General features: G+C 36.0%; 1 protein-coding gene across 1 annotated transcript; it reads right to left on the reverse strand.

Moving 5' to 3' along the window:
• Window positions 1-855: 855 nt before the first annotated feature.
• Window positions 856-24,289, reverse strand: LOC125124614 (olfactory receptor 7A17-like). Its single transcript, XM_047774674.1, has 5 exons — window positions 23,383-24,289; window positions 20,945-20,989; window positions 16,271-16,452; window positions 2,997-3,116; window positions 856-978 (listed from the first exon to the last, which is right to left on the reverse strand). The coding sequence occupies exons 1-5, from the start codon at window positions 24,278-24,280 to the stop codon at window positions 856-858; spliced, it is 1,368 nt and encodes a 455-aa protein (XP_047630630.1). The 5' UTR covers window positions 24,281-24,289.
• Between the last annotated feature and the right edge of the window lie 642 nt (window positions 24,290-24,931).

Below are 24,931 nucleotides of genomic sequence, written 5' to 3' on the forward strand. Positions count from 1 at the left end.
CACAGTAACACCAGATTTGAGACACATCTTAAAGCAATGCAAGATATTTAACCCACTGAGCAAAGCCAGGCATTGAACTTATATCTTCTCAGGGATGATGTCGGGTTCTTAACCCACTGAGCCACTATGGGAACTCCACTACATCTATTTTTATTTGGGGTAGTATTAGCATTATTTCTATGGAGTTGCATGAGTTTCTTATATAATTTGAATATTAACTACACATTAGATATTTCATGTCCATATAGTTTTCTCCCATTGTACAGATTTCCTTTTAATATTGATGTTTCTTTTACCCTGAGGAAGTTTTTAGTATGATATAATTCCACTTATATTGTTTTGCTTGTGCTTTTGGTGTCATATCCACAAAACATTTGCCAAGATCCATGTCAAGAAGGATTTCCCCTATAGTTTCTGTGGGAATTTTTATTGTTTCAGATCTTACATTTGAGTTTTTAATTCATTTCTAGTTAAATTTTGTGAATATTGTAAAATAGCTTTCTAGTTTTATTATTTTACTTGTAAATATCCAGCTTTCTCAAAGAGATTATCCTTTCTCCATTGAGTATGCTTAGTGTCTTTGTAAAATTTTAGTTGATTGTAATGCATGAGTTTATTTCTTGTCTCTCAGTTCTGTTCCATTGGTGTTTGTGTCTGTGTCTATGCTAGTACCATATTATTTTGATAGCTATAGCTTTGTGATCATTTGAAATCAGGAAGTGTCGTCTCCATCTTTGTTCTTATTTCTCAGAATTGCTTTAGCTGTTCAAGGTTTCTTGTGGTTCCTTATCAAAGTTAGAATTGATTTTTTATTTCTGTGATAAGTGCCATTGATTTGGATAGGTATTTTGCTAGTCATTCTTCGCTGGGCTTCCTGAGGAAGATAGTGATGCAGTTGTCAGAATTTTCTTCAAAGAGTCCTGGCTGCTGTTCTTGCACTGTCTCTCTGGCACCTGTCGTAAAGCACACTTTGGTTTTCTGGCTGGGTATGAAAATTCTGGGACTCTTTGGCAGTGTTCTGCATGGCTGAGGAAGCTATTCATTCACTCTTATGCTCTCACTTTCCCCTGCAGTAAAAATCATGAGCCAAAGCATCTCTTGGCACTGAGGTGTTCTCCCTCAGGAAAAGCATGATGCCAGAGCAACCACCTAGCCTGAAACCTAAAGAAAGTCTCCAATGAGAGATGTGGATTGAGAAACAGCTTGCTTGGAATAGGTCATGGAAGTAAGGCAGGACGATCATACAAGCAATGTTTTGGGTAAAATCTTAGTGGATTTCTAAAGGTCAGGTGTGGACTTGCTACATGAGGACATAGAAATACATTATAGAGGTTATTACTTCACTGCACCTATTAAATAGCCATGCACGTTGGCAGAGGTTGATCATACAAGGTTGTTTGTCAGATAATGCTCTTGGGCAACGGACTCCAGGAGTTGGCAGTTGGTATTTGGGCTGAGAAAGCACATAAACAAAAAGAAGTTAGGTGATATGTAGTTAGGTGATATGTAGTTAGGTGATATGTAGTTAGGTGATATGTAGTTAGGTAGATTAGTGTGGTTTATCCCCTGGGAACTATTCTTGAATTTATTGATGTGAGGTGAGCACATTGGTGTGGAATGAGCACATTGGGGGGATAAGATTATACAATGTTCACAATGCAGGTGTGTGGATTTATGAGCATCTTAACAGGGATTAGAGCAAATCCCACCATGTAACCCCATTTGGTAGTAGAGGCACTCTAATAAACCACATGCTGATTTAGGTCAGCATGTTATATAGCAATAGCTAACTGATACAATAATGAAAGAGAACAGCAATGGATGGAGGCATGTGTAGTAATCTACTGCTTTTGTGGTCCTATGTTCTGATTTGGAGACCATATTCATGATTATTGCTTAAATTTATTTCAGGTAACTATCTTATCAATTGGCTGCATTATGGTTCCTTTCCAGGGAACTTGGACAGGTTGGAGGATATGCATGTTAAGCAAGAAAAAAAAATGGTTGTCTTGAATCTCTTGACTGTGTAGAAATGTAAGCTTTCTTGTGAGTCATCATTAGACCGTGAATATTGAAGTGAGCTAAGCTGGAAGGAAGTATGTGATGGTTTACCATGATATTGTTCAACCACTGCTTCTGATTCTCTAGTGGTCATGACAAAGTTTTGAAAAGGGGAGATAATTTGTTCAGAGCAATAGAAGGGTCATAATTGTAGGCAGCACAGGAATTTTGAAGCCAAGAAGGAATGATCCTGGAAAAAAACATAAATTTCACTCCAGTGTACAAGCCCCCTTCACACGTGGAAACCAATCTTCCATACGTCCATAAGTAGATGTACACATGGGAAAGATATAATGAAATGTGAGGTGTAATGTGAGCCTAAAATTTTGCTATATTTAAAGTCATCTCTGACAATAAGACCACATTCATTCAATCTATTTATTCACACTTGCCTTTCAATGTAGGCTCCACTGCAAGGTATATATTCAGTAATCAATTTTTATCAGTCCCTATGTAGGCACTGAGGACCAGAGGTTGTATAATTGTATATCACTGGGAGACAAGCTATAAAACTCAGTGGCATGAATAAAGTCAATATTATTAGGAAGAACAGTTAAGGTAGTGACACAGAATGACAGACCCAAAGCGGAAACATTGGTTTTGGATTTTACTTAGCTACTGAATTATACGTTACTTTAGCTGACAAATGTGGTTTTTCCATGAGAGTAATACAACTTGACAAGTCTTTCAGGAAATTGTAAAAGAAACATACTTGGAGAGATAAATTTTTTATAAGACAAAATATTGTTTGGCCACATCCACAACATGTGGAATTTCCTAGATCAAGGATCGAAACTGTGCCACAGCCTGCACCATAGCTGCAGTAATGCCAGATCCTTAATCCACTGCATCACAAGGGAAATGTGCAGAAATCCAAGACTGGACAGCTGTGATGCAAGTAAGTATTGTAACAAGGAATTCAGGGCAGCTATTACCCAGGAGATTAGAACCAGCAGTCCACAGAGAATAGGGTTCATAATGACTGTATATTGCAGGGGGCGGCAGATGGCCACAAAGAGATCATAGGGTATCATGGTCAGAAGGAAGTTGTCCATCTGTACAAAGAGTAGGAAAAATACATCTGTGTGAGGCAGTCCTCATAGGTAATGACTTTGGTGTGAGTCATTATATTCAACAGCATCTTTGGGACTGTGGTGGAGGTGAAACAAATGTTTACAAAGGACAATTCAGAGAGGAAAAAGTACATGCGTGTGGAGATGGGAGTCTGAGCTGACAGCTAGGATGATGAGCAGGCTTCCAAATACAGTGATCAGGTACATGGAAAGGAAAAGTCCAAATACAAGGGGCTGCGGCTGAAGATGATACAGCCTGAGTGACTGCAGCAGAGGAGATATTTACAGCTCCCTACGTCTGCTCATTAGTCACTGTTTCCATTGTCACTCCCACCTCTGAGCACATCATTTCCCTGTGGGACACTGTAAAGAAGGAAAAAATTTTCTGCTGATTCTCTGTTCCCAGAAGATCAGGTTAGAAGTCAGATGAAAACAATTTTTATTATTTCTTCTTAAGAACTCATCTGCCTTCCGGAAGTCTAAGCTCCTTGAATTGATGCTAACTTTGAGTTAACATTTTCTTCTATGTGCAACACAGGGACCTGTCTTACCTATGTTCTGTGGACCTCTAAAGTATTATCTTGTTCCAAGGATCAACAGCTCCTGATATCTCCAGAACATTGGTAAGCCCTCTTCAATTGGAGAGAGAAGTACAATCAGGGAGGCAAACAAAACTGACTGTTAGGATCAGTGAGTGCATAGATTTCTTGCTAAACATGATGAAAAACCATTTACTGTATTAATCTCAATAAAAGCACAATTTAATTCAAGTCTAAGGTCCAGTTTAAATTGACTTTTTTGTAACGGTACAATGTATGAGTAGATTTCACAGTAATTCAAACATTCCAAGATAAATACACGTTGTAAGTAATTAAAAGAAAACCTAACTTATGTTCATTCTCTAAAGATTGGGAATGAGAACTTTCCAGAACTTATTGAGTTCTTTTAACAGTCAGTGGCAAACTCTATACTTGGTAATGCCTTTTATAGCATCTAAAAAAATAATAATATTAAAATTAATTCTAGTAATTTATTGGTTTTGACTCCTACAATAATGGGATTTGATTCCCATGGATTGTCTTTTTCATTCAAGAAGAAGGTTTTAAAATATGTAATCATAAAATGACATTCAGAATCATACGAGAAGCAGAGTTCCCATCTGGCTCACTGCATAATGAACTCGATTAGTATCCATGAGGATGTGAGTTTGATCCCTGGCCTTTCTCAGTGGGTTAAGGAACTGGGGTTGCTATGAGCTGTGGTGTAGGTCACAGAGGCAGCTTGGATCCCATGATGCTGTGGCTGTGGCATAGATTGTCAGCTACATCTCCTCTTTGACCCCTAGCCTAGGCACTTCCATATGCCACAGGTGTAGCCCTAAAAAGCAAAAAAATAAAAAAGAATCATATGAGAAGCTTATTTATTATCAATATGTAGACTAAACTTACATTCTAATTTTCCGAAAGCAGTAAGTAATCATTGGCATTAGTAAAGATACATACCATACAATAGATGCATTATCTGATTTAGAGAACGGCCATAAATTTCAAAGTGAGGATGACAATAAAATGGAACCGGGCATGAAGTTAGCACTCCTTATCATTATTCCTAAAATTTGGGGGTGAATTTTCATCTATATTTCTCTAAGTGTTGCAAAGCAGGGAAGATGATTTACAAGATTAAAATTCATCACAACAGAGAGTCAACAGCATCTCAGTACTTCAGTGGACTCCTAGTCAGTCATAATAATAAAATAAAAAAATGTATAAACAAAGGGCAAATGAGAGAATAAACATTTTTAAAATGAAAGAAAAAAAAAAGAAAACTTGTGAGTAATGAGTGACTAAACATATAACCAAACAAGCATGAGTTAGGACTGTGCATTGAGGAGGAGATCAAATGAACAGATCAAATGAACAGATCAAGTAATAAATATCTACATGTATGTGTAAAATTTAAAATGGTTACATAAATAAACTGTGTTTTGCTTCTATCAATTTTGAAGTAGAGACCAATTCTAGGTATTTCTCTTTGGGAGTTATTATCAAGGAAAAGACTTAATTATCAGCAGCACTATGAATTAAAACATCTTTAATACAAAAAAATACATAAATTTCATAACTCCTCCTGAAAGACCACCTAGACTTGTGATGAAAATTAACCTCAACATTTACCCTTCATTAATAATGAAGCAATAAACTGTATTTTTGACACACTGCTGAATAAAGCCTCAGTCTTCAAACAAAATCCAACTCAACACACCATGTCCCAGGTACATCTGGTCTGGTTACTCAAAGGCTCTAACTAGAGTGGAAAATGCAGGGATTAAATGAGTGTCAAGTGCATTCTTACCTCACTATTATGTGTTATAGAGGCGTAGGTAACAGACAATTATCAGTTTGAAGAACTTGTTTTGTCTGTGTTCTTTCACCATGGATGCACTCAGAGAGGCACCTTTTTTATACTGATATAGTTTTCAAGACTCTTGCATAATAAAGGTTCATTTTGGAGTTCCCGTTGTGGCTCAGTAGGTTAGGAATCCCACTAGTATCTGTGGGGATATAGGTTCAATTGCTGGCCTTGCTCAATGGATTAAGGATCCAGCTTTGCTAAAAGCTGTGGCCTAGGTCACAGATGCTGTTTGGATCTGATGTGGTGATGTAGACCTGTAGCTGCAGCTCTGAATCCACCTGTGGTGTAGACCTGTAGCTGCAGCTCTGAATCTAGCTGTAGCCTGAAAACTTCCATATGCTGTACATGCGGCTGTAAAAAGAAAAAAAAATGAAGATTTGTTCTGTTTCATCATCTAGTCTCATGCATTTGAGAATTTTAATCTGTTTCCTGAGATTCAGGACCTGAAGAGATGGAGGTGGGGTTATCTGTGATTTTCCAGAAGCCCAGGACACTGTCTGAGCAGGTTCTTTTCTAATCCTCTCAACCAAAGGACTTTAATTTTCTGCAGTTCTTTCCTCCATTTGGAGAAGAGAAGTGACAGTGCAAATATACAGGTGGTTGCCATTGTGATTAGGGGTTTACAGTGAAATCTGCCAGTAAGTCAGGCAGATAGGATGCTGTTGAAGAGGACCTAATCAGTCCTTCATATATTCATTTGAGTGGAGTGAAAACCTCAGCTTACAGGGAAATGAATATTTCTCAGAATCCACAATGCAAAATGGCAGAGACCAAGAGAAAAGTCTGTGCTCCAGGGAGAGGGGGTACATTGGTTTGCAGTGTTTAATTTTTTATGTGCATTAATGTATTGTTTTAAAAATCATCTTCTTGAATTTTTTTAGATGACTTTAAAATTCAATACTTGGAAAGTATATCTTGAGTGAGATATATCTTAAGGATGATGACAATAACCAGGCATGCTCAGAGAAATCTTAACATGTACTCAGTCATCTTAATTTTTAGTACTAATATTGGTATGCTTACTTTTTTTTCTACTTTAAGGCCACACTTGTGACATATGGAAGTTCAGGGGTCTAAACAGAGCTGCAGCCACAACCATGGCAACACAGGATCTGAGCTCCATCCGCAACCTACACTGCAGCTTTTATGCCAATGCTGGATCCTTAACCCACTGAGTGAGGCCAGGGATTGAACCTGTATCCTCATAGAGACAATGCTGGGTCCTTAACCCACTGAGCCACAGTGGGAACTCTGGTATGGTAATTTTGAAACTGCTATATAAATATTCATAGATAAAGAAGATGAATAAGTATATTAATAAAAATTAAGTAAAATATAATATCATCCTTTTCTTTTAGAGGGACATGCTGAAGTTGCCTAAATATGTATGGGTAAAATGATACTATATCTGAGAATTGATATGATACTATATCTGAGAATATATATATGCAATATATGTATATATATATATAAAACAGAGTATACAATTTTCAAGGTGAAACAGAAAGATAATTCGGTTCAAATGTTGAAACATGTCAAATAAACCTTCACTCCAGTGAAAAGCTCCCTTATACAGGGACATCAATTTCCCCTAATTCAATGCGTGAATGTATAACACGACAAAGAAATATTTTACTTAGTAACACAAATTAAATTTAAAATATTACTTTATTATTTTTAAGTTCTCTCCTGACTCAAAATCCTATTAAAATCATTCTATTTATTCAAATTTATGTTTCTGCATAGACTCCATGTGGAGACATGTATTTGGGTATTATTTTGCCAGTCACTATAGTTAACACTGCAGACACTGAGCTGCTTAAGAGAACAGGATCCTAATGAGAAGAATAAAACTCAGTGTCTACCTATAAACACACTATTAGTAAGTCTATCAGAACAAGCAGATAAAGTACCGATATACAAAGGAATGATTTAAACAAGGGTGAAAAATTGTGATCTTTTACTTTCATCTACTATAAAATGGAAACAGACTCACAGACATAGAAAACAGACTTGTGGTTGCCAAGGGGGCCAGGGAAGGGAATTGGATGGACTGGGAGTTTACATTTAGTTTACATTTAAACTATTACATTTAGCAATTACATAAGCAATGTGGACCTACTGTATAGCACAGGGAACTATATCCAAACTCTTGTGATAGAACATGATTAGAAGATAATATAAGAAAAGAGATGTGTGTCTATATATGTACATACATATATATATACATGTGTATATATGACTGGGTCACTTTGCTGTACAGCAGAAATTGGCACAACACTCTAAATCAACTATACCTTAATAAAATTTTTTAAACAAGAAATTTAAAAAATTATAGAAATTGCCTTGGTTGTCAGTCATATTTAATTTTTAAAGCAAATAATATTGCTCATGACTATGTTTCCAGGAAACAAGAGAAAAATTGATTGGGTTGATATATGTTATTTGAGAAGACATTATTTTTAAGAAAAGGATGTTGAAGTTCCCATTGTTGCTCAGGCGTTAATGAACCCAACTAGCATCCATGAGGATGTGGGTTCGATCCCTGGTCTCGCTCAGTGGATTAAGGATCCAGTGTTGCTGTGGGCTGTGGTGCAAGTTGCAGACACAGCTCTGATCCTGAGTTGCTGTGGTTCTGGCGTAGGCCAGCAGCTGTAGCTCCGCTTCAACCCCTAGCCTCGGAACCTCCATATGCTGTCAGTGTGGACATAAAGAGAGAGAGACAAAAAGACAAAAAAAAAAAAGGGAAAAAAAGGAATGTCACATCATGAAAGAAAAGGGGACCACTAAATATTTCTGATCCAAAGATAGGAAAGATTTGTGACACCGGAAAAAATACAAATGAAAAAAGTCCCTATCTATCAGACAGAGGGGAATACTTTAAAAAGTGAGTGACTGGACTTCCCGTCGTGGCTCAGCAGAAACAAATCTGACTAGCATCCATAAGCATGCAGATTCAATCCCTGGCCTCACTCAGTGGGTTAAGGACCAGTGTTGCTGCGAGCCATGGTGTAGGTCACAGATGAGGCTTGGATCCTGCATTGCTGTGGCTGCAGTGTAGGCCTGCAGCTGTAGCTCCTATGGGACCTCTAGCCTGGAAACCTCTATATGTCACGGGTGCAGCCCTAAAAAGACAAAAAAAAAAAGGTGAGTTACTGAAACTGTATAGAGATGTTTAATTGAAAAATGAAAATCCCAGGAAATAAATGGGAGGAGAAATTTTATTCAACAATGATCAAATAATTGCAATTTCTGGTTCCGAGTGTTTGAGGTATACAGTCAAGGGCACTGCATCACACCCAAGATATTTGTTTCTTTTTTACATGTCAACCAAAGGATCTCTTCAAAGCCCCTGTAATGTCCTTATCCCTGCAATCTCTAGATAAAAGGATTCACCATGAGTGTGACCACAGTGTACATCACCAAGGCTGTGGCACTTGAATGTGAGCCATCGGTAATAACAGAGTTAAGGTACATCCTAGGCTCATACAATAAAATAAGGAGCCAACTGAGAGGGGAGATGCACAGGTGAATAAAGCTTTATACTTCCCTTGAAATGATGAGATTACATGCATGGGGAAAGTGCCTTAGAGTAAGAATAAAGGATACCACAAAGGGATGTCCCTGTTTCTGTCCTTGGAATAAAGGTCTTTATGGTGTGAAGCACCTTACAGATTGACTATCCCAAAAGAAAGAAGAAAAATAAGCAAAGTGAATAAAAGAACAATTCACAAAGGAAATATACAAAATAAAACAGAAATTGGGTATGTCATATGAAACAGTAGAAGTCTTGTTTTTCCTGAGCTTTTTCCACATTATTTGACCAGTTTTTGTTTGTTTGTTTGTTTGTTTTGTGTGGTCTGAGAGGAAATGAAGTAAGACCTTTTCGGTTTTCTTTTTTTTTTCATTTTACTTTTAAAAATTATAGTTGGTTTTCAGTGTTGTGCCAATTTCTTCTGTACAACATGATGACCCAGTCACACACACACACACACACACACACACACACACACACACACACACACACACAAATTCATTTTCTTACACTATCTTCCATCACGTTCTATCCCAAGACATTGGATATAGCTCCCTGTGCTGCATGATAGGACTTCCTTGCTTATCCATTCTCAATGTAACAGTTTGCATCTACCAGCCCCAATCTCCCAGTCCAACCCATTCCCACCTCCCTCCCCCTTGGCAACCATAAGTCTGTTCTTTGTGAGTCTGTTTCTGTTTTGTAGATGGAATCTGTCAGTTTTATGGGGTATTTTTGGTTTGTTTTTCTTGGGCTCAATAGGTACACTTTAATCCTGGTGCTTGTTTTTGTCCATTATGCAAATACCTTCCAGACAATGCTCTATAAATCCTGATCACATGATGAATATCTCTCCTCTTACCTTGGGTAACTTCCTTCAAATGATTTAAGCCTGAGAACACTATATCATACACATATTTATCTCACTGTATTGTTACTTTGCCACTATAATTCAAGATCCCAGCCATCAGAGACTTTATCTCCCTTGCTCACTTCTAATTTCAGAAAGATTTGTGAATATATCTGCATTTCCATAGGAACACATTTAAGTAAATATAAAGTTAGAAAATGGTGACAGCCAGAATGAAACCAGGTTAAATAGAGTAGTTTCAGAAAAATTGCACTAAAAATTTTGAATGGAGTATCAAAAACTAACTGAAATACTCATTCGTTCTCTCTATATATCATTTCCATTTGGTTATAGTCATTCATTTTTAAGATTCCATATATAAGTGATTACATACAGTATGTGACCTTCTCTGTCTATTACCAGCAGGGAAAGTGAGGGAAGGAGGGAGGAGAATGGTAGGGGATTAAGAGGAACTTCTATGTATAAAATAAATAAGCTACTAGTATATATTATACAGCATAAGAATATAGCCAATATTTTACAATTACTTTATATGGTATATAATTTATAAAAATACTGAGTCATTATGTTGTACATCTGAAACATAAAATATAGTAAATTAACTATACCTCAGTGAAAAAGGAACTGAAGCAAGATTCAATGGTAATGATTTTATGATGTCACATGAATTAGTAATTAAATTGGCTAAGGTACAAACATAAATGAAAATAATATATACCTTTCTTAGAAATTCTGGCACATAGTAGATGCTAAGTTATCTGTTGAGTGAATTAGAATTAAGGTCTCAGCCTAGAAGTACATTTACCATATGGGAAAGCTGTATTTCAATTTATTTGGCAAGTTTATATTACTGAAAAACAGCTGGCAAAAGCGGATATCTACTAGAAGAAGATGAAAATATCCCCCTCTAACAGTCATATTATCAAAAATGAAAATAGGTGGAATAATCTATTCACTGAAACAGTAACCAATACTTTTTAGTGAATACCTAGAAAGCAACATATTAAAATCCAAAGGTAGGCCAAAGAATCTTAATTAAGGCAAGAATCTCAGAGGTAAGAAGATAAACATATTTAACTAAATAAAATGTGAAACATTTTTTATGATGAGCACGTCCCCCAAATGCCAACTAAGAAACATTAATTTTTTAGGCCATTTGAAGAAAGGTCTGTTTAGAATTTCTGACCATTGTTTTTGACTGGGTTGTTTGGTTTTTTAAATATATAAAGCTGTATGAGATATTTATATATTTGGGAGATTAAATCCCTGTCAGTCATTTCATTTGCAAAGATTTTCTCCCATTCTGTGGCTTATCTTTTTGTTTTGTTTATGGTTTCCTTGGCTGTGCAAAAGCTTTTGTGTTTAATTAGGTCCTATTTATTTAATTTATTTTATTTATTTATTTTTATTACTCCAGGAGGTATATCCAAAAATATATTGCTGAAAAGAGTGTTCTGCCTATGTTTTTCTCTAAACGTTTTTTTTTTTTTTTGTGGGGGTCCCCCAACCCCAGTATATGGAAGTTCCCAGGCCAGGGGTCAAATTGGAGCTGTAGCCACCGGCCTATGCCACAGCATTTCAGGATTCAAACTGCATCTGTGACCTATACCATAGCTCAGGGCAACACCAGATCCTTTAACCCATTGAGCAAGGCCAGGGACTAAACCTGCATCTTCATGGATACTAGTTGCGTTCCTTACTGCTGAGACAATGGGGAACATTTAAAAGTTTTATAGTAGCCAGACTTACATCTAGGTTTCTAATCCATTTTGAGTTTATTTTTGGGTAAGAAAATGTTCTATTTCATTTTTTTAATGACCACAACTGTGGAATATGGAAGTTTCTGGGCTAGGCATTGAATTGGAGCTGCAGCTGTAGGCCTACACCACAGCCATGGCCACAATGGATCCAAGCTGCATCTGCAACCTATGCAGCAGCTTGTGGCAATGCCATATGCTTAACCTACTGAGCAAGGCCAGTCACTCACAGAGACTATGTCAGGTCCTTAACCTGCTGTACCACAATAGGAACTCCCTAATTTCATTCATTTACATGTAGCTCTGCAGTTTTCCCACAACTGCTTATTGAAAAGGCTGTCTTTTCTCTAAAGACAGACAGATGGCCAAAAAGCACATGAAAAGATGTTCAGCATTGCTAATTATTACAGAATTGAAGTGCAAATCAAAACTTCCAAAGCATCACTTCACACTGCTCAGAATGGCCATCTCAAAAATTCTACAAACAATAAATCCTGAAAAGTGCATGGAAAATTTCCCCCCTTTACACTGTTGGTGGGAATGTGTAACAGTGTAACCACTATGGAGAACAGTATGGAGGTTCTTCAAAAAACTAAACATAGAACTACTGTATGATCCAGAAGTCCCATTCCTGGGCAAATATCCAGAGAAAAACCATGATTTGAAAAGATATATGCACCACAATGTTCACTGCAGTACTATTTACAACAGCCAAGATATGGAAGCCACCTAAATGTCCATCCACAGAGGAATGGATAAAGAAGTGGGATGTATATGCAATGAAATATTACTCTGCCATAAAAAGAACAAAACAACGCCATTTTAAGCAACATGGATGGACATGGAAATTATCATACTAAGTGAAATAAGTCAGACAGAGAAAGACAAATACCATATGAGATCAATAGAATACAGAATATAATAAAAATGATACAAAAGAACTTATTCACAAAACAGAAGCAGATTCAAAGATTTTGAAATCAAACTATGGTCACACCTGGGAAAACCATGGGAGGAGGGATAAATTAGCAGGATGGAATTAACGTATGCACAGTACTATATAAAAATAGAAGAGTAACAAGGACCTACTGTATACCACAGGGAAATCTAGGCAATACTCTGTAATAATCTATATGGGAAAGGAATCTGAAAAAGAATGGATATATCCATATGTAGAACTGATTCACTTTGCTGACACCTGAAACTAACACAACATTGTAAGTCAACTATTCTCCAATAAATTTGTTTGAAAAATCATTTTGCAGGTGACAATTGTAGCATAATAGGCATATATTATGGGTATCTAATAATAACAGGCAAATCAAAATGGTGATCAAATCTATGAATCAAATGCAGTAACTGATTAGAAAACAACAATCTTTTCCAGTGTATTCTCAGTCTAAATTCATTTGACTGGAGAATTATCACACTCCAGTCTAACTCACTTAAAGAGTTATCATATTCTACTCTAATTCACTTAAAGAGTGTCACATTGTTGTAGTGGTACTTTTAAACTGGTGGCAAAGGCATATTACCTATTTTTTTTTGTCTTTTTGCCTTTTCTAGGGCCACTCCTGCGACATATGGAGGTTCCCAGGCTAGGGGTCTAATCGGAGCTATAGCTGCCGGCCTACACCAGAGCCACAGCAACATGGGATCCAAGCCGCATCTGCTACCTACACCACAGCTCATGGCAACATCAGATCCTTGACCCACTGAGCAAGGCCAAGGATTGAACCTGCAACCTCATGGTTCCTAGTCAGATTCGTTAACCACTGAGCCACAACAGGAACTCCCATATTACCTATTTTTTGTGACATAAATGTAAAGCATTATAATCTTGCTGAAACAATCTAAGAATAGTACAGATATTTAAAGTACAGACATTCTTTAACTCGAGGTTTCTCAGTCTCAACACTACTGACATTCTAGAGGAGACTGGTCTTTGTGGTGGGGTCTGTCCTGTGTATTGTAGGATGTCTAGAGCATCCCTGGCCTCCCCCTTCCCTCCCCAGTGTGATAGGAAGATACTTCTACAAGCATTGCTTAGTGTTCCACAGGAAACAGAGTTTCTTCTTGTCAGAGCCACAGTTTAAACAATCTCAAATATTTTTGCTGCAATGATATAATAGAACTTTAAAAAAGAAACATATGGAAGATCATGGATAGTGTGAGTAGCACAGCCCCATCATGAAATATTAAACAGCTATTGAATAATGAACCAGTATTGTTCTAGTTTGATTGAAAGCAAGTCCTTGAGGAAAAGGGGACCCAGGTAGGAAAAACAAAACAAAACAACAGAGATTGCACTAAAACATAAAGATCACCTATAATGTGCCTAGGATTCTATGTATGCAAGTATAGAAAAGTGTTTGGATAGGTAGGTGTATATAATAGAGAAAAAGAAGTTTTAAAAGAAAGTTAAGAACACATGGGGAAATATCAGTGAGAATGAAATTAGTTAAGTATAGCAGTTTTGAAGTAACTGAATGTTATGAAATCGAATGAAAATCTATGATTAACTTCTATAAAGATAGAAAATAGTAATAATTTAATGATATCAACATGTGGCGATAATTCAATATTCAATTGCCTATAACTTGGAAACAAAACAATACAGGAGAGGGGATTTTAAAAAGAAGGAGGAAGGAATATAAGGCTATAATTTTTCTCTTACAAAAGATTATGGATTCAAATTCATTTATGGAAGATAATAGTGACCTTTATTCAAATTGTAAAGAAGAGTGCCTTCCAGATGATGGCCAAATGTGACACATTGTTTATAGATACATTCCAGCACAAAAGGCTGTAAAGACAATAAGGAGTAACAGAGATGAAAGGAAGTTAGTATATGCATATGTATAAAAAGTTATTCATTAGCACTAGTATATGCATATGTATAAAAAGGTATGTATTTGCACTGAATAAAGGAGATTATTCAGTATTATTTTTGTTTAAAACAAGGTTTTTCAAGTGATGAATATTAAAGTGACTCAATTATTTCAGTACAAAAATTAAAAAGTAAAAAAGCTTTATTGGAGAGAAAACTATATGACTAATAATTTTGACAACACAAAATTTATATAGTATCAAACATTATCACCAATATACATATACCTACATAAAAGAACTAAATGGCAAGCAATTATTTGTGAAAAAATAAAATCAATTTATTTTTTGAAAGAATGTGATCAAAGACAGGAATGTAAACATACCAACTGCACTAAGCCCTCTACTCCAAAGCAAAGGTTTCTCCCAGACGATTTTGATCAAGTGGTAAATGGCTAACAAAGAAATATTTAAAAACCTATATACACGTGCAGTCTCACAGGCAGTAAAAAAATTGCAAAGTAAACCTCTTTAGCAAATCTCTTTTCACATGTTAAATATATTTTAAATGTGAATACCTAGAGTGAGAAAAGATACCGTGATATAAATATTTCAAGAAATGCTTTTGTAGGGATGTATTTGCATGAATCCCTTGATTTAGATGTTTCTCTCATTAATTGCCATAAATGCCTCTTCTTTTAAAAATTTCATTTTGGAGTTCCCGTCATGGCGCAGTGGTTAATGAATCCGACTAGGAACCATGAGGTTGCAGGTTCCATCCCTGGCCTTGCTCAGCGGGTCGAGGATCTTGCCTTGCTGTGGTGTGGGTCGCAGATGTGGCTTGGATCCTGCATTGCTATGGCTCTGGTGTAGGCTGGTGGCTATGGCTCTGATTCGACCTCTAGCCTGGGAACCTCCGTATGCTGTAGGAAGTGACCCAAGAAAAGGCAAACACACACACACACAAAGAAAAAAACAAAAAAAAAAACAATTTCATTTTAATGGCATATAGTTGACTTACAATGTTGCGTTAGTTTCAGGTGTCAGCAAAGTGAATCAGTCATACATATAAATATATCCATTCCTTCTTCCTCATAGGTTATTACAAACTATTGGAGTAGATTTTACTGTGCTACACAATAGGTTCTTGTTAATCATCTATTTTATACAGTAGTGTACATATTGTTATTCTCCCATTCCAATTCTTCCCTCCCCCTAATGGTTTAAACCATAAGATTGGTTTTGAAATCTGTGAGTTTTTTCTGTTTTATAAATAAGTTCTTTTGTGTTATTTTTATTATATTCCACATATAAGTGATGTCACATGATACTTGTCTTTCTCTCATTTTAAAATAAACAGAAATGCCCTCATTTCACTGTTGACCTCTCTGCAGCTAAAACCCTATTTCTCTGCTCTTGTTAACTTATAATACTGTGGGAATATTTTCTTCTTTTTCTGAAAGCCCTTTATGCTTCCTATTCCCTCTTCCAGTTGGACTTCCATTTTTATCATTTAATTGGCAGCTTTGAATCCGTGTTACTGATATCAATATTTGATTGTCTTTTAAGTTCATAACTAAAGACACATTTATATATCAGGCCAGCAAAAAATGACAGTAATCTCTGGTATCTGAGCTAGGCTGGACTGGCCCACAGGTGACCTCAGATAAATGTTTGAGGTTTCATTCTCTCTAATCCTCTCCTACAGTGTCTACTGGGCTCTTGGACTCACCTGGATGGGAACTCTGAGAGAAAGGTCTCTGTGTGGAAGTTCAAACGCCTCCTGGATGGTTGATAATGGAGATGGAAACTCCATCCCCACAAGACACTTCTGGAAGGAGGAAGGGATAGATTTCCCAGCCAGACTTAGGTCTCCAAAGGAAACATGACCTGAGGAGCCTAAGATTGCTGAGACTGAGGGGATGGCAGAATATGAGATATTAATAGCTCACTTTACCTTCTCTTTCTAACCTAGGGGACCAGGTTATAAGGCAGGTGAATTCAGTTTTTATTCCTCCTCCATTAACTTTTCTACATCCAGCGGTTTAAACTTCCTAACACCTTATCCCAGCTTGAGTTAGAGTTTTCTCCAGGTCTAAGATTTAAGAGTATCTTCTGATTACTGCCCTTGGATCTTCCAATCATTGCAATATAGAAATAGCTGCTGATATTTCTATAAAAGTTATTATTTCCCTTTTTATAAGTGGGATGACTTTGTCCTTTCATATAAAACCTCAGGTACTACACTTCATGGCCTCCTGACACTTTCGACAAAACAAGTAGAATTTCTCCACTATATCAGAAGTTAAAAACAGTCCTCCAGTCCCTCGTTAAGAAATGCTTGTATTTTTGTAGAAATTCACTCTGTGATGTTGTCCTTTTATATAACATAGCCTCAGTGTGTAAATGGGACTGAGAGGCACTAACATTCTGCTCAAAGGTTTAAACCAAGTAAGAGAAGGAGTATTCATTGGAATCTCTCAGGATGCTTCTAGTTCTCAAACACTGGGGCAGTGATTCTCCACCAGAGATAATTTTCCAGCTAAGGCTATTTGACTTCTCTGAAGGGATGCTGTTGCCCTCCTGTAATGAAGAGGACAGTATCCAAAACAAACAATTATACTGCTCCAAATTTCATCAGTGAGAAGCTGAGATAATTTACCTTAGACTGTCACTTCTATAAATTCCCTACTCCTACAAATTACCATGGATAGTACTTAAAATGCAAATTCTGATTCACCATGTCTGATTCTGGGGGTGTGGGGACTCTGCATTTAAAACAAACTCCTAGGTATTGTTCTTTTTTGTTATTAAAGTATAGTTGATTTATAATGTTCCTTCAATTTATGTTGTACAGCAAATGGACCAGTCATATATATATATATATATGTATATATATACACATATACATACATACATACATATATATATATACATACATACATACATATATATATATATATATATATATATATATACATACTTTTTTTCTTTTTTTTTTTCTTACTCTCTTCCATCACATTCTAACCCAAAAGACTGGACATAGTTCCCTGTGATGTACGGTAGGACTCCATTGCTTATTCATTCCAAATGTAAAGGTTTGCATCCACGAACCCCAAACTCCCTGTCCATCCGCTTCTCTCCCCTCTCCCCCCTGGCAATGACAAGTCTGTTCTCCATGTCCATGATCTATTTCTGTTTTGGGGATAGGATCATTTGTGCCATATTTTAGATTCCACATATAAGTGATATCATATGGTATTTGTTTTTCAACATGGAGATTATCATACTAAGTGAAGTAAGACAGATAGAGAAAGCTCCTAAGTATTGTTGATGCTGCAGTGGGCCATTTGGGTAGTGAAGTTATTGTCCTTTGTTAAAATCTAGTATTAGTAAATTTAGCTCTTCACCAAAAATATTCTGTGAATGTGATTTTTAAAGAGAGGTTTTTCACCAACTTTTTAGGTGGTATTAAATTCTTTTCTGGATTTTTAAAAATATAAAGGCCCTTGAGAGACATCAAATAATTTCTACCTGAAAAAGCCTTTATGGTAGGCAGACAAGAACTTCCAAAAGATGTCCACATCCTAATTCCAAGAACTTTTAACTCACAGATATGGAGAACAGACTCGTCTTTGAATAGGGGAAAAGGGGAAGAAGTGGAATGGATGGGGAGTTTGGGGTTGGTAGATGCAAACTATTATGTTTTGAATAGATGAACAATCCATTCACTATACAGCACAAGGAACTATATCCAGTCTCTTGGGATAGAACATGATGGAAGATAGTTTGAAAAAATGACTGTGTGTATATATTCTTTTAGGTACATTCTTTTAGGTTTTATCATCTCACATTTCCTTCTGAAATAAGTAAAACATTGGCTCAGGGCAATTACATCATTAACAATAACATTACAAAGAAATTAAAACTTATTTTGTACCTTTTTGAATTATGCACAAATGGAATCATATAACATGTAATGTTAATTTTTTAAATTTGTTGAATTGTATGTTTTTAAAAATGTACAATTTATTATATAATTATGCTTGGAATTAGTTCTAGTGGTACATGGTTCAAGGTAGGAAGTGAAGCACATGTAGTTTAGTCACTCCTAAAATTAGGAAATTCTTCTAACTAGAAAGAAAGCAAAATGTTGTATGTGGATATAGGAAGAGTGTGACTGAAATAAAGCAGTTGATATTCCTTAAATCCACTTTTTTCTATCAATTAAAGACTTACCTACATACATAAAGATATTAACATAATGTGATTCATGACAGAACAGCAGTACAACAGCACACACATCATGGATGAGCATTAACAACTCAAAATAGAGCCTGACAGCTGACAATAGACCCATGAAGAAGAGTCAATCAGAATTCAGACACCTCCTCATCCTATAATCCTATTTGACAACAAATGCATTACATTAAACATTTGCTTTTAGTACAACTTGTTATGAAGCCAACTGATACTATAATCAAAGTGAATAGAACTGAGGGGAATTATTTTTTTGTCATTCTAAGCAGCTGCCCTGGTATTTGAATGGCATTTGTTGTTACTGTTATTTGATTTTATTTCATATAACTCTATTAAAAATGACTCCATTGATGTTTCCTTGTGAGTAACTATGAAAGGTTGAAAGAATATGCCTGTTTCTTGAAAATTGATGACTCTGAACACAGAGTTATAGTATGTTATATATGGTCACAGAGTCAATATACCATATGGTATATATACAATTCATTTAGCATCCTTTCAGTGCTTATGACAAAACATAGAATGGGGAAGACATTTCATCTGGAGCAATTAAAGGAATCACATTCATTTCATCTGGAGCAATAAAGGAAGTTTTAAAGCAGAAGCAGAAAAACAATTCAATGTAAAATAATAATTACACCAAAAAATCCTAATACTAAACCACTTTATACACAGAGCTTACTTAATAAGTAAATGTACACCATGAAAAAATAGTTTGCTTAGTAATAATCCAATACAAATTTGCTTCATTATAGTGAAGGTCATCTCTGACTCTAACTTCATATGTCAAATTATTTATTAAAATTTGTGTTTCACATAGACTACAATTAGAGACATACATTTGATGATCAGTTTGACAGTGTCTCTGATAAACAATGTGGACACCTAGATAGGTAATTAACAAGACCCTACTGTATAGCACAGGGAAATCCACTTATTAGTTTGTAATAACCTATGTGGAAAAATGTGTACACACACACACACACACACACACACACAGATGCATAACATCCAGTTTGCTATACACTTGAAACTAATACAAATTTGAGAGTCAACTATACTCCAATAATATTTTTTTAAATTAAGAACAAGATCTGAGATGCGATTTAGAATGGATAAGCAATGAGATTTTATTTTATAGCACAGGGAACTATATCCAATATCTTCATATAAAGTTATGAGGAAAATAATGTATATGTGTGTATTTGTATAGATAGATGATAGATAGATAGAGACATAGATATATAGATAGATAGATGAATGACTAGGTAACTTTGCTCTGCAACAGAGATTGCCATAACATTGTATATCAGCTACAGTAAAAAACCAAAATCTTAGAGGGAATAAAACTGAATGACCTTTTATGAAACACACTATCTTTTAAAGTCTATGTTTTCAGGAAGAGAAATTATGGTAGATATGTAAAGAGCAATGATGAACAAAAAGCTATAAACAAAGGTTTCATATTTTATACACTTATGAAATTACATAATTGGCTTTAGTTGCCTAGTTTTTTTCAAAGAGGAGGCAAAACTCTGTTTATTCATTTAGTGAAATGAAAGGAACATTGCTCAGTATACACATACACACACACACACATATAATTATTCTTAGGAAATGAATGTAGTCTCAGGAGATATATGGGAATTTCCATATATTTCACTTAAGGTAGTGAAAAATTTGGAAGAGTGGAAAAGTCCAGAAGGAAAAAAATCTTATTTGACAGGGCAGAGGAGTTAATGAAGCAAGTTAATTAAATTGTACGGAAAGTCCAGGAACTGATGACTGCATAGCCAAATTCTATCAAGCATTCTGAAAAGAGCACTTTTTCTTCTGAAACTCTTCCAAACAATAGCTAATTTTATGAGGCCACCATCACCCTGATACCAAAAACAGACAAGGATACCATAAAAGAGAGAAAATTACAGGCCAGCATCACTGCTGAATATAAATGCAAAAATCCTCAATGAAATATTATCAAACCAAATACAAATATATTTTAAAAGGATCATACACCAGGATCAAGTGGGATTTATTCCAGGGATGTAAGAAGTCTTTGATATCTGCAAATCAATTGGCATGATGCAGGACATCGACAAACTGAAAAAGAAAAAAAAATGATCACCTCAGTAGATGCTGAAAAAGCTTTTGACAAAATTCAACACAAGTTTCTGATAAATTCTCTCCAGAGAGTGGGGCTAGAAGGAACATACCTCAACATAATAAAAAAACATACATGACAAACCCACAGCTAACATCATTATCAATGACAAAAAAGAGAAAAATTTCCACTAAGATCAGGCAAAAGACCAGGATGTCCACTTTCACCACTACTATTAAACATAATTTTGTAAGTTCTAGCCATGGCAATCAGAAAAGAAAAGGAAAGAAAAGGAATCCAATTTGGAAAGGAAGAATTAAAACTATCAGTGCTTGCAGATGACATGACAATATACCTAGAAAATCCTAAAGGCAGTTTCAGAAAACTTAGAACCCATGAATGAATTTGGCAAAGTTGCAGGATACAAAATGAATACAGAGAAATTGATTGCATTTAAGAGAAATCTGAGAAATCATCCCATTTACCGTTACATCAAAAAAGAATAATATACCTAGGAATAAACCTACCTAATGAGACAAAAGACCTATACTCTGAAAACTATAAGACACTGATGAAGGAAATCAAAGACAGAACCAACAGATGAAAAGATATACCATGATCTTGGATTGGAAAAATCAAGATTGCAAAATGACTGTTCTACCCAAAGCAATCTATGGATTTGATGCAATGTGTATCAAATTACAAAGGATATTCCTCACAAAACTAGAAGAACTAGAACAGAATATTTTAAAATCTGTATGGAAACACAAAAGACCCCAAAAAACCAAAGAAATCTTTTTAAAAAAGGAAATGGAGGCATCAGCCTTCTTGACTTCAAACAATACTACAAAGCTACAGTTATCAAAACAATATGGTACTAGCACAAAAAAAAGCGGGGGAGTAATATTGGGAAAAGAAGAGAAAGTCCAGAAATAAATCTAAGCACTTACGCTCAACTAATCTATGACAAAGGAGGCAAGAACATACAGTGGAAGAAAGACAGTCTCTTCAATAAGTGGTTCTGAGAAAACTGGACAGCAATATGTAAAAGAATGAAATTAGAACACTAACACCATACACAAAGATGAACTCAAAATAGATTAAATACCTAAATATAAGGCAAATACTACAAAAATCCTAGAGGCAAATATAGGCAGAACACTCTCAGAAATAAATCACAGCAACATCCTGTGTGATGCACTTCCTGAAGTAATGACAACAAAGACAAAAATAAACCAATGTGACCTAATTAAACTCAAAAGTTTTGCACAGCAAAGAAAACCATTCAAAGAATGAAAAAGCCCAGAAAATGGGAGAAAAATCTTTGCATACAATGCAGCAGAGAAGGGATAAATCTCAAAAATATATTGCCAGTGCATACAGCCCAAAAACAACAAAACAACCCAAAGGAAATATGGGCAGGAGACCTAAACAGACATTTCTCCAAAGAAGACATATGAATGGCCAACAGCCCCAAGAAAATAATGCTCAACATCCCTAATTATTAGAGGAATGCAAATCAAAACTACAATGAGGCAATACCTCATAGAGGCCAGAATGGCCATCATTAACATGTCAACAAATAACAAATGCTGGAGAAGGTGTGGAGAAAAAGGTACCTTCCATCACTGTGGGTAGTATTGTAAATTGGTACAACCACTAAGGAAAATAGCATGGAGGTACCTCAGAAAACTAAATATAGAACTGTCATATGATCCAGCAATCCCACTCCTGGGCATATATCCAGAAAAAACTACAATTTGAAAGGATACATGCATCCCTATGTTCACTGCAGCACTATTAACAATAGCCAAGACAAGGAAACAATCCAAATGTCTATCTACCTGATGAATGGTTTAAGAAAAAGAGGTACATATATACATGGAATACTACTCAGCCATAAAAAGGAACAAAATAATGCCATTTGTAGCAACATGGATGCAACTAGAGATTATCAAACTAAGTAAGTTAGAAAGAGAAAGACAGATACCTTATGATATCACTTGTATGTGGAATCTAAACTATGGCATAGATTATCCCATCTACAAAACAGAAACCAATTACAGACGTGGAGAGCAGACTTATTTCCAGGGGACTGGGGAGAGGAAGAGAAATGGACAGAGAGTTTGGGGTTGCTGGATGAAAACTGTACCCTTTGGAATGAATAGACAATGGGGTTTTACTGTATAGCAGAGGTAACTGTGTGCTATTGGGTCACTTTGATGTACAACAGAAAATGATGAAACATTGTAAATCAACTATATTTTAATTAAAAAGATGAAGAACAAAAAAAGAAAGTTGAATCCAAAGAAATGGAAATAACAGGCAATATATTGAAGGAGCAAGTACTATTTCCACAATGTGATCCAAGAATTACAATATATGGCTCTGAGGCTTTGAGTTCTGCTATCTTGTGCATTTCTTCAGTCTCAGGACAAAGGCTCCTTTGGTAAATGTTTCCATCCCAGAGAATCCTTTCAGAGCCCTCTTTATGTCTTTATTTCTCAGACTGTAGATGAAGGGGTTCAACATGGGTGTGACCACAGTGTACATTACCGCAGCTGTTGCACTTGACTGTGAGCTGTGGGTAACAAAAGGGCTGAGGTACACTCCTAGGCTAGTACAATAAAATAAGGAGACAACTGAGAGGTGAGATACACAGGTAGAAAATGCTTTATGCTTCCCCTGAGTGGATGAGTTTCTACATATAGAGGAAATTATTTTAGAGTAAGAGTAAAGGATACCAGCCAGGGTACTACCACCCAGAAGTCCAGCTCCAAAATGCATCACCATATTATTAAGAAAGGTGTCTGAACAGGCAAGTTGGACCACTTGTTTGATTTCACAAAAAAAGTGAGGAATCTCCAAGTCTATACAAAAAGACAGCTGCAACACCATTAAGCTGTGTAATAAAGAATACATGGCACACATCACCCAGGACACCAGAACCAGAAGCCCACAGAGCTGGGGGTTCATGATGAGCATGTAGTGCAGGGGATCACATATGGCCACAAACCGGTCATAGGCCATCACAGTCAGAAGAAAGATATCCAATCCTGCAAAGTGTATGTAAAAGTATATTTGGGTGATACAGCCTCTGTAGGTTATAACTTTATTCTGGGTCTGGATGTTCCACAGCATCTTTGGGATGGTGGTGGAAGTGAAACATATGTCTACGAAGGACAGGTTGCATAGAAAAAAGTACATGGGTGAGTGGAGGTGGGAGTCAGAGCTGGCAGCCAGGATGATGAGCAGGTTTCCAAACACAGTGATCAGGTACATGGAGAGGAAAAGCCCAAATATGAGGGGCTGAAGTTTTGGTTCCTCTGAGAATCCCAGAAGAAGAAATTTTGAGATATGTGTACTGTTCCCTGGTTCCATAGGGTGGAGGTGACTTTTGGGATAAAAGAAAAATCGTATGACTAATTTTCACACAAATGAGTGTAACCCATATAGCTGAAATACTACAATTTCTAATTTGCTGTTAAGAAATTAATGTTAATATTTTAAATATAGATAAGTTATTGAGTGTAAACAATATTACATCTCTGACTAGAAATTTTGTCCCATTTTCGGTGTATTTCCAAGGAGTTTATATATGTAGAGGGTTTTTTCTTAATTTTTATCAGTGGATATTTGATTTACAGTGCTATGTCAACTCTATTGTGCAGCGTAATGACCCATCATATATTAACATATATTCTTTTAATCATATTCTCTTCTATCATGTTCTAGCTCAAGAGATTGGATATAGTTCTGGTGCTATAGAGTAGTACCTTGTTGTTTATCCATTCTAAATGTAATAGTTTGCATCTACTAACCCCAAACTCCCTGTCTGTCCAACTTCCTCCACTCTTCCCTTTGGCAACCACAAGTCTGTTCTCTATGTCTCTAATCTGGTGCTGTTTTGTAGATAGGTCCTTTTGTGCCATATTTTAGATTCCACATATAAGTGATATCATAGGGTGTTTGTATTTCTCTTTCTAACTTATTTCACTTAGTATGAGAATCACTACTTGCCTCCATGTTGCT

Source organism: Phacochoerus africanus, chromosome 4, assembly GCF_016906955.1.
Source record: "Phacochoerus africanus isolate WHEZ1 chromosome 4, ROS_Pafr_v1, whole genome shotgun sequence".
Taxonomy (NCBI): domain Eukaryota; kingdom Metazoa; phylum Chordata; class Mammalia; order Artiodactyla; family Suidae; genus Phacochoerus; species Phacochoerus africanus.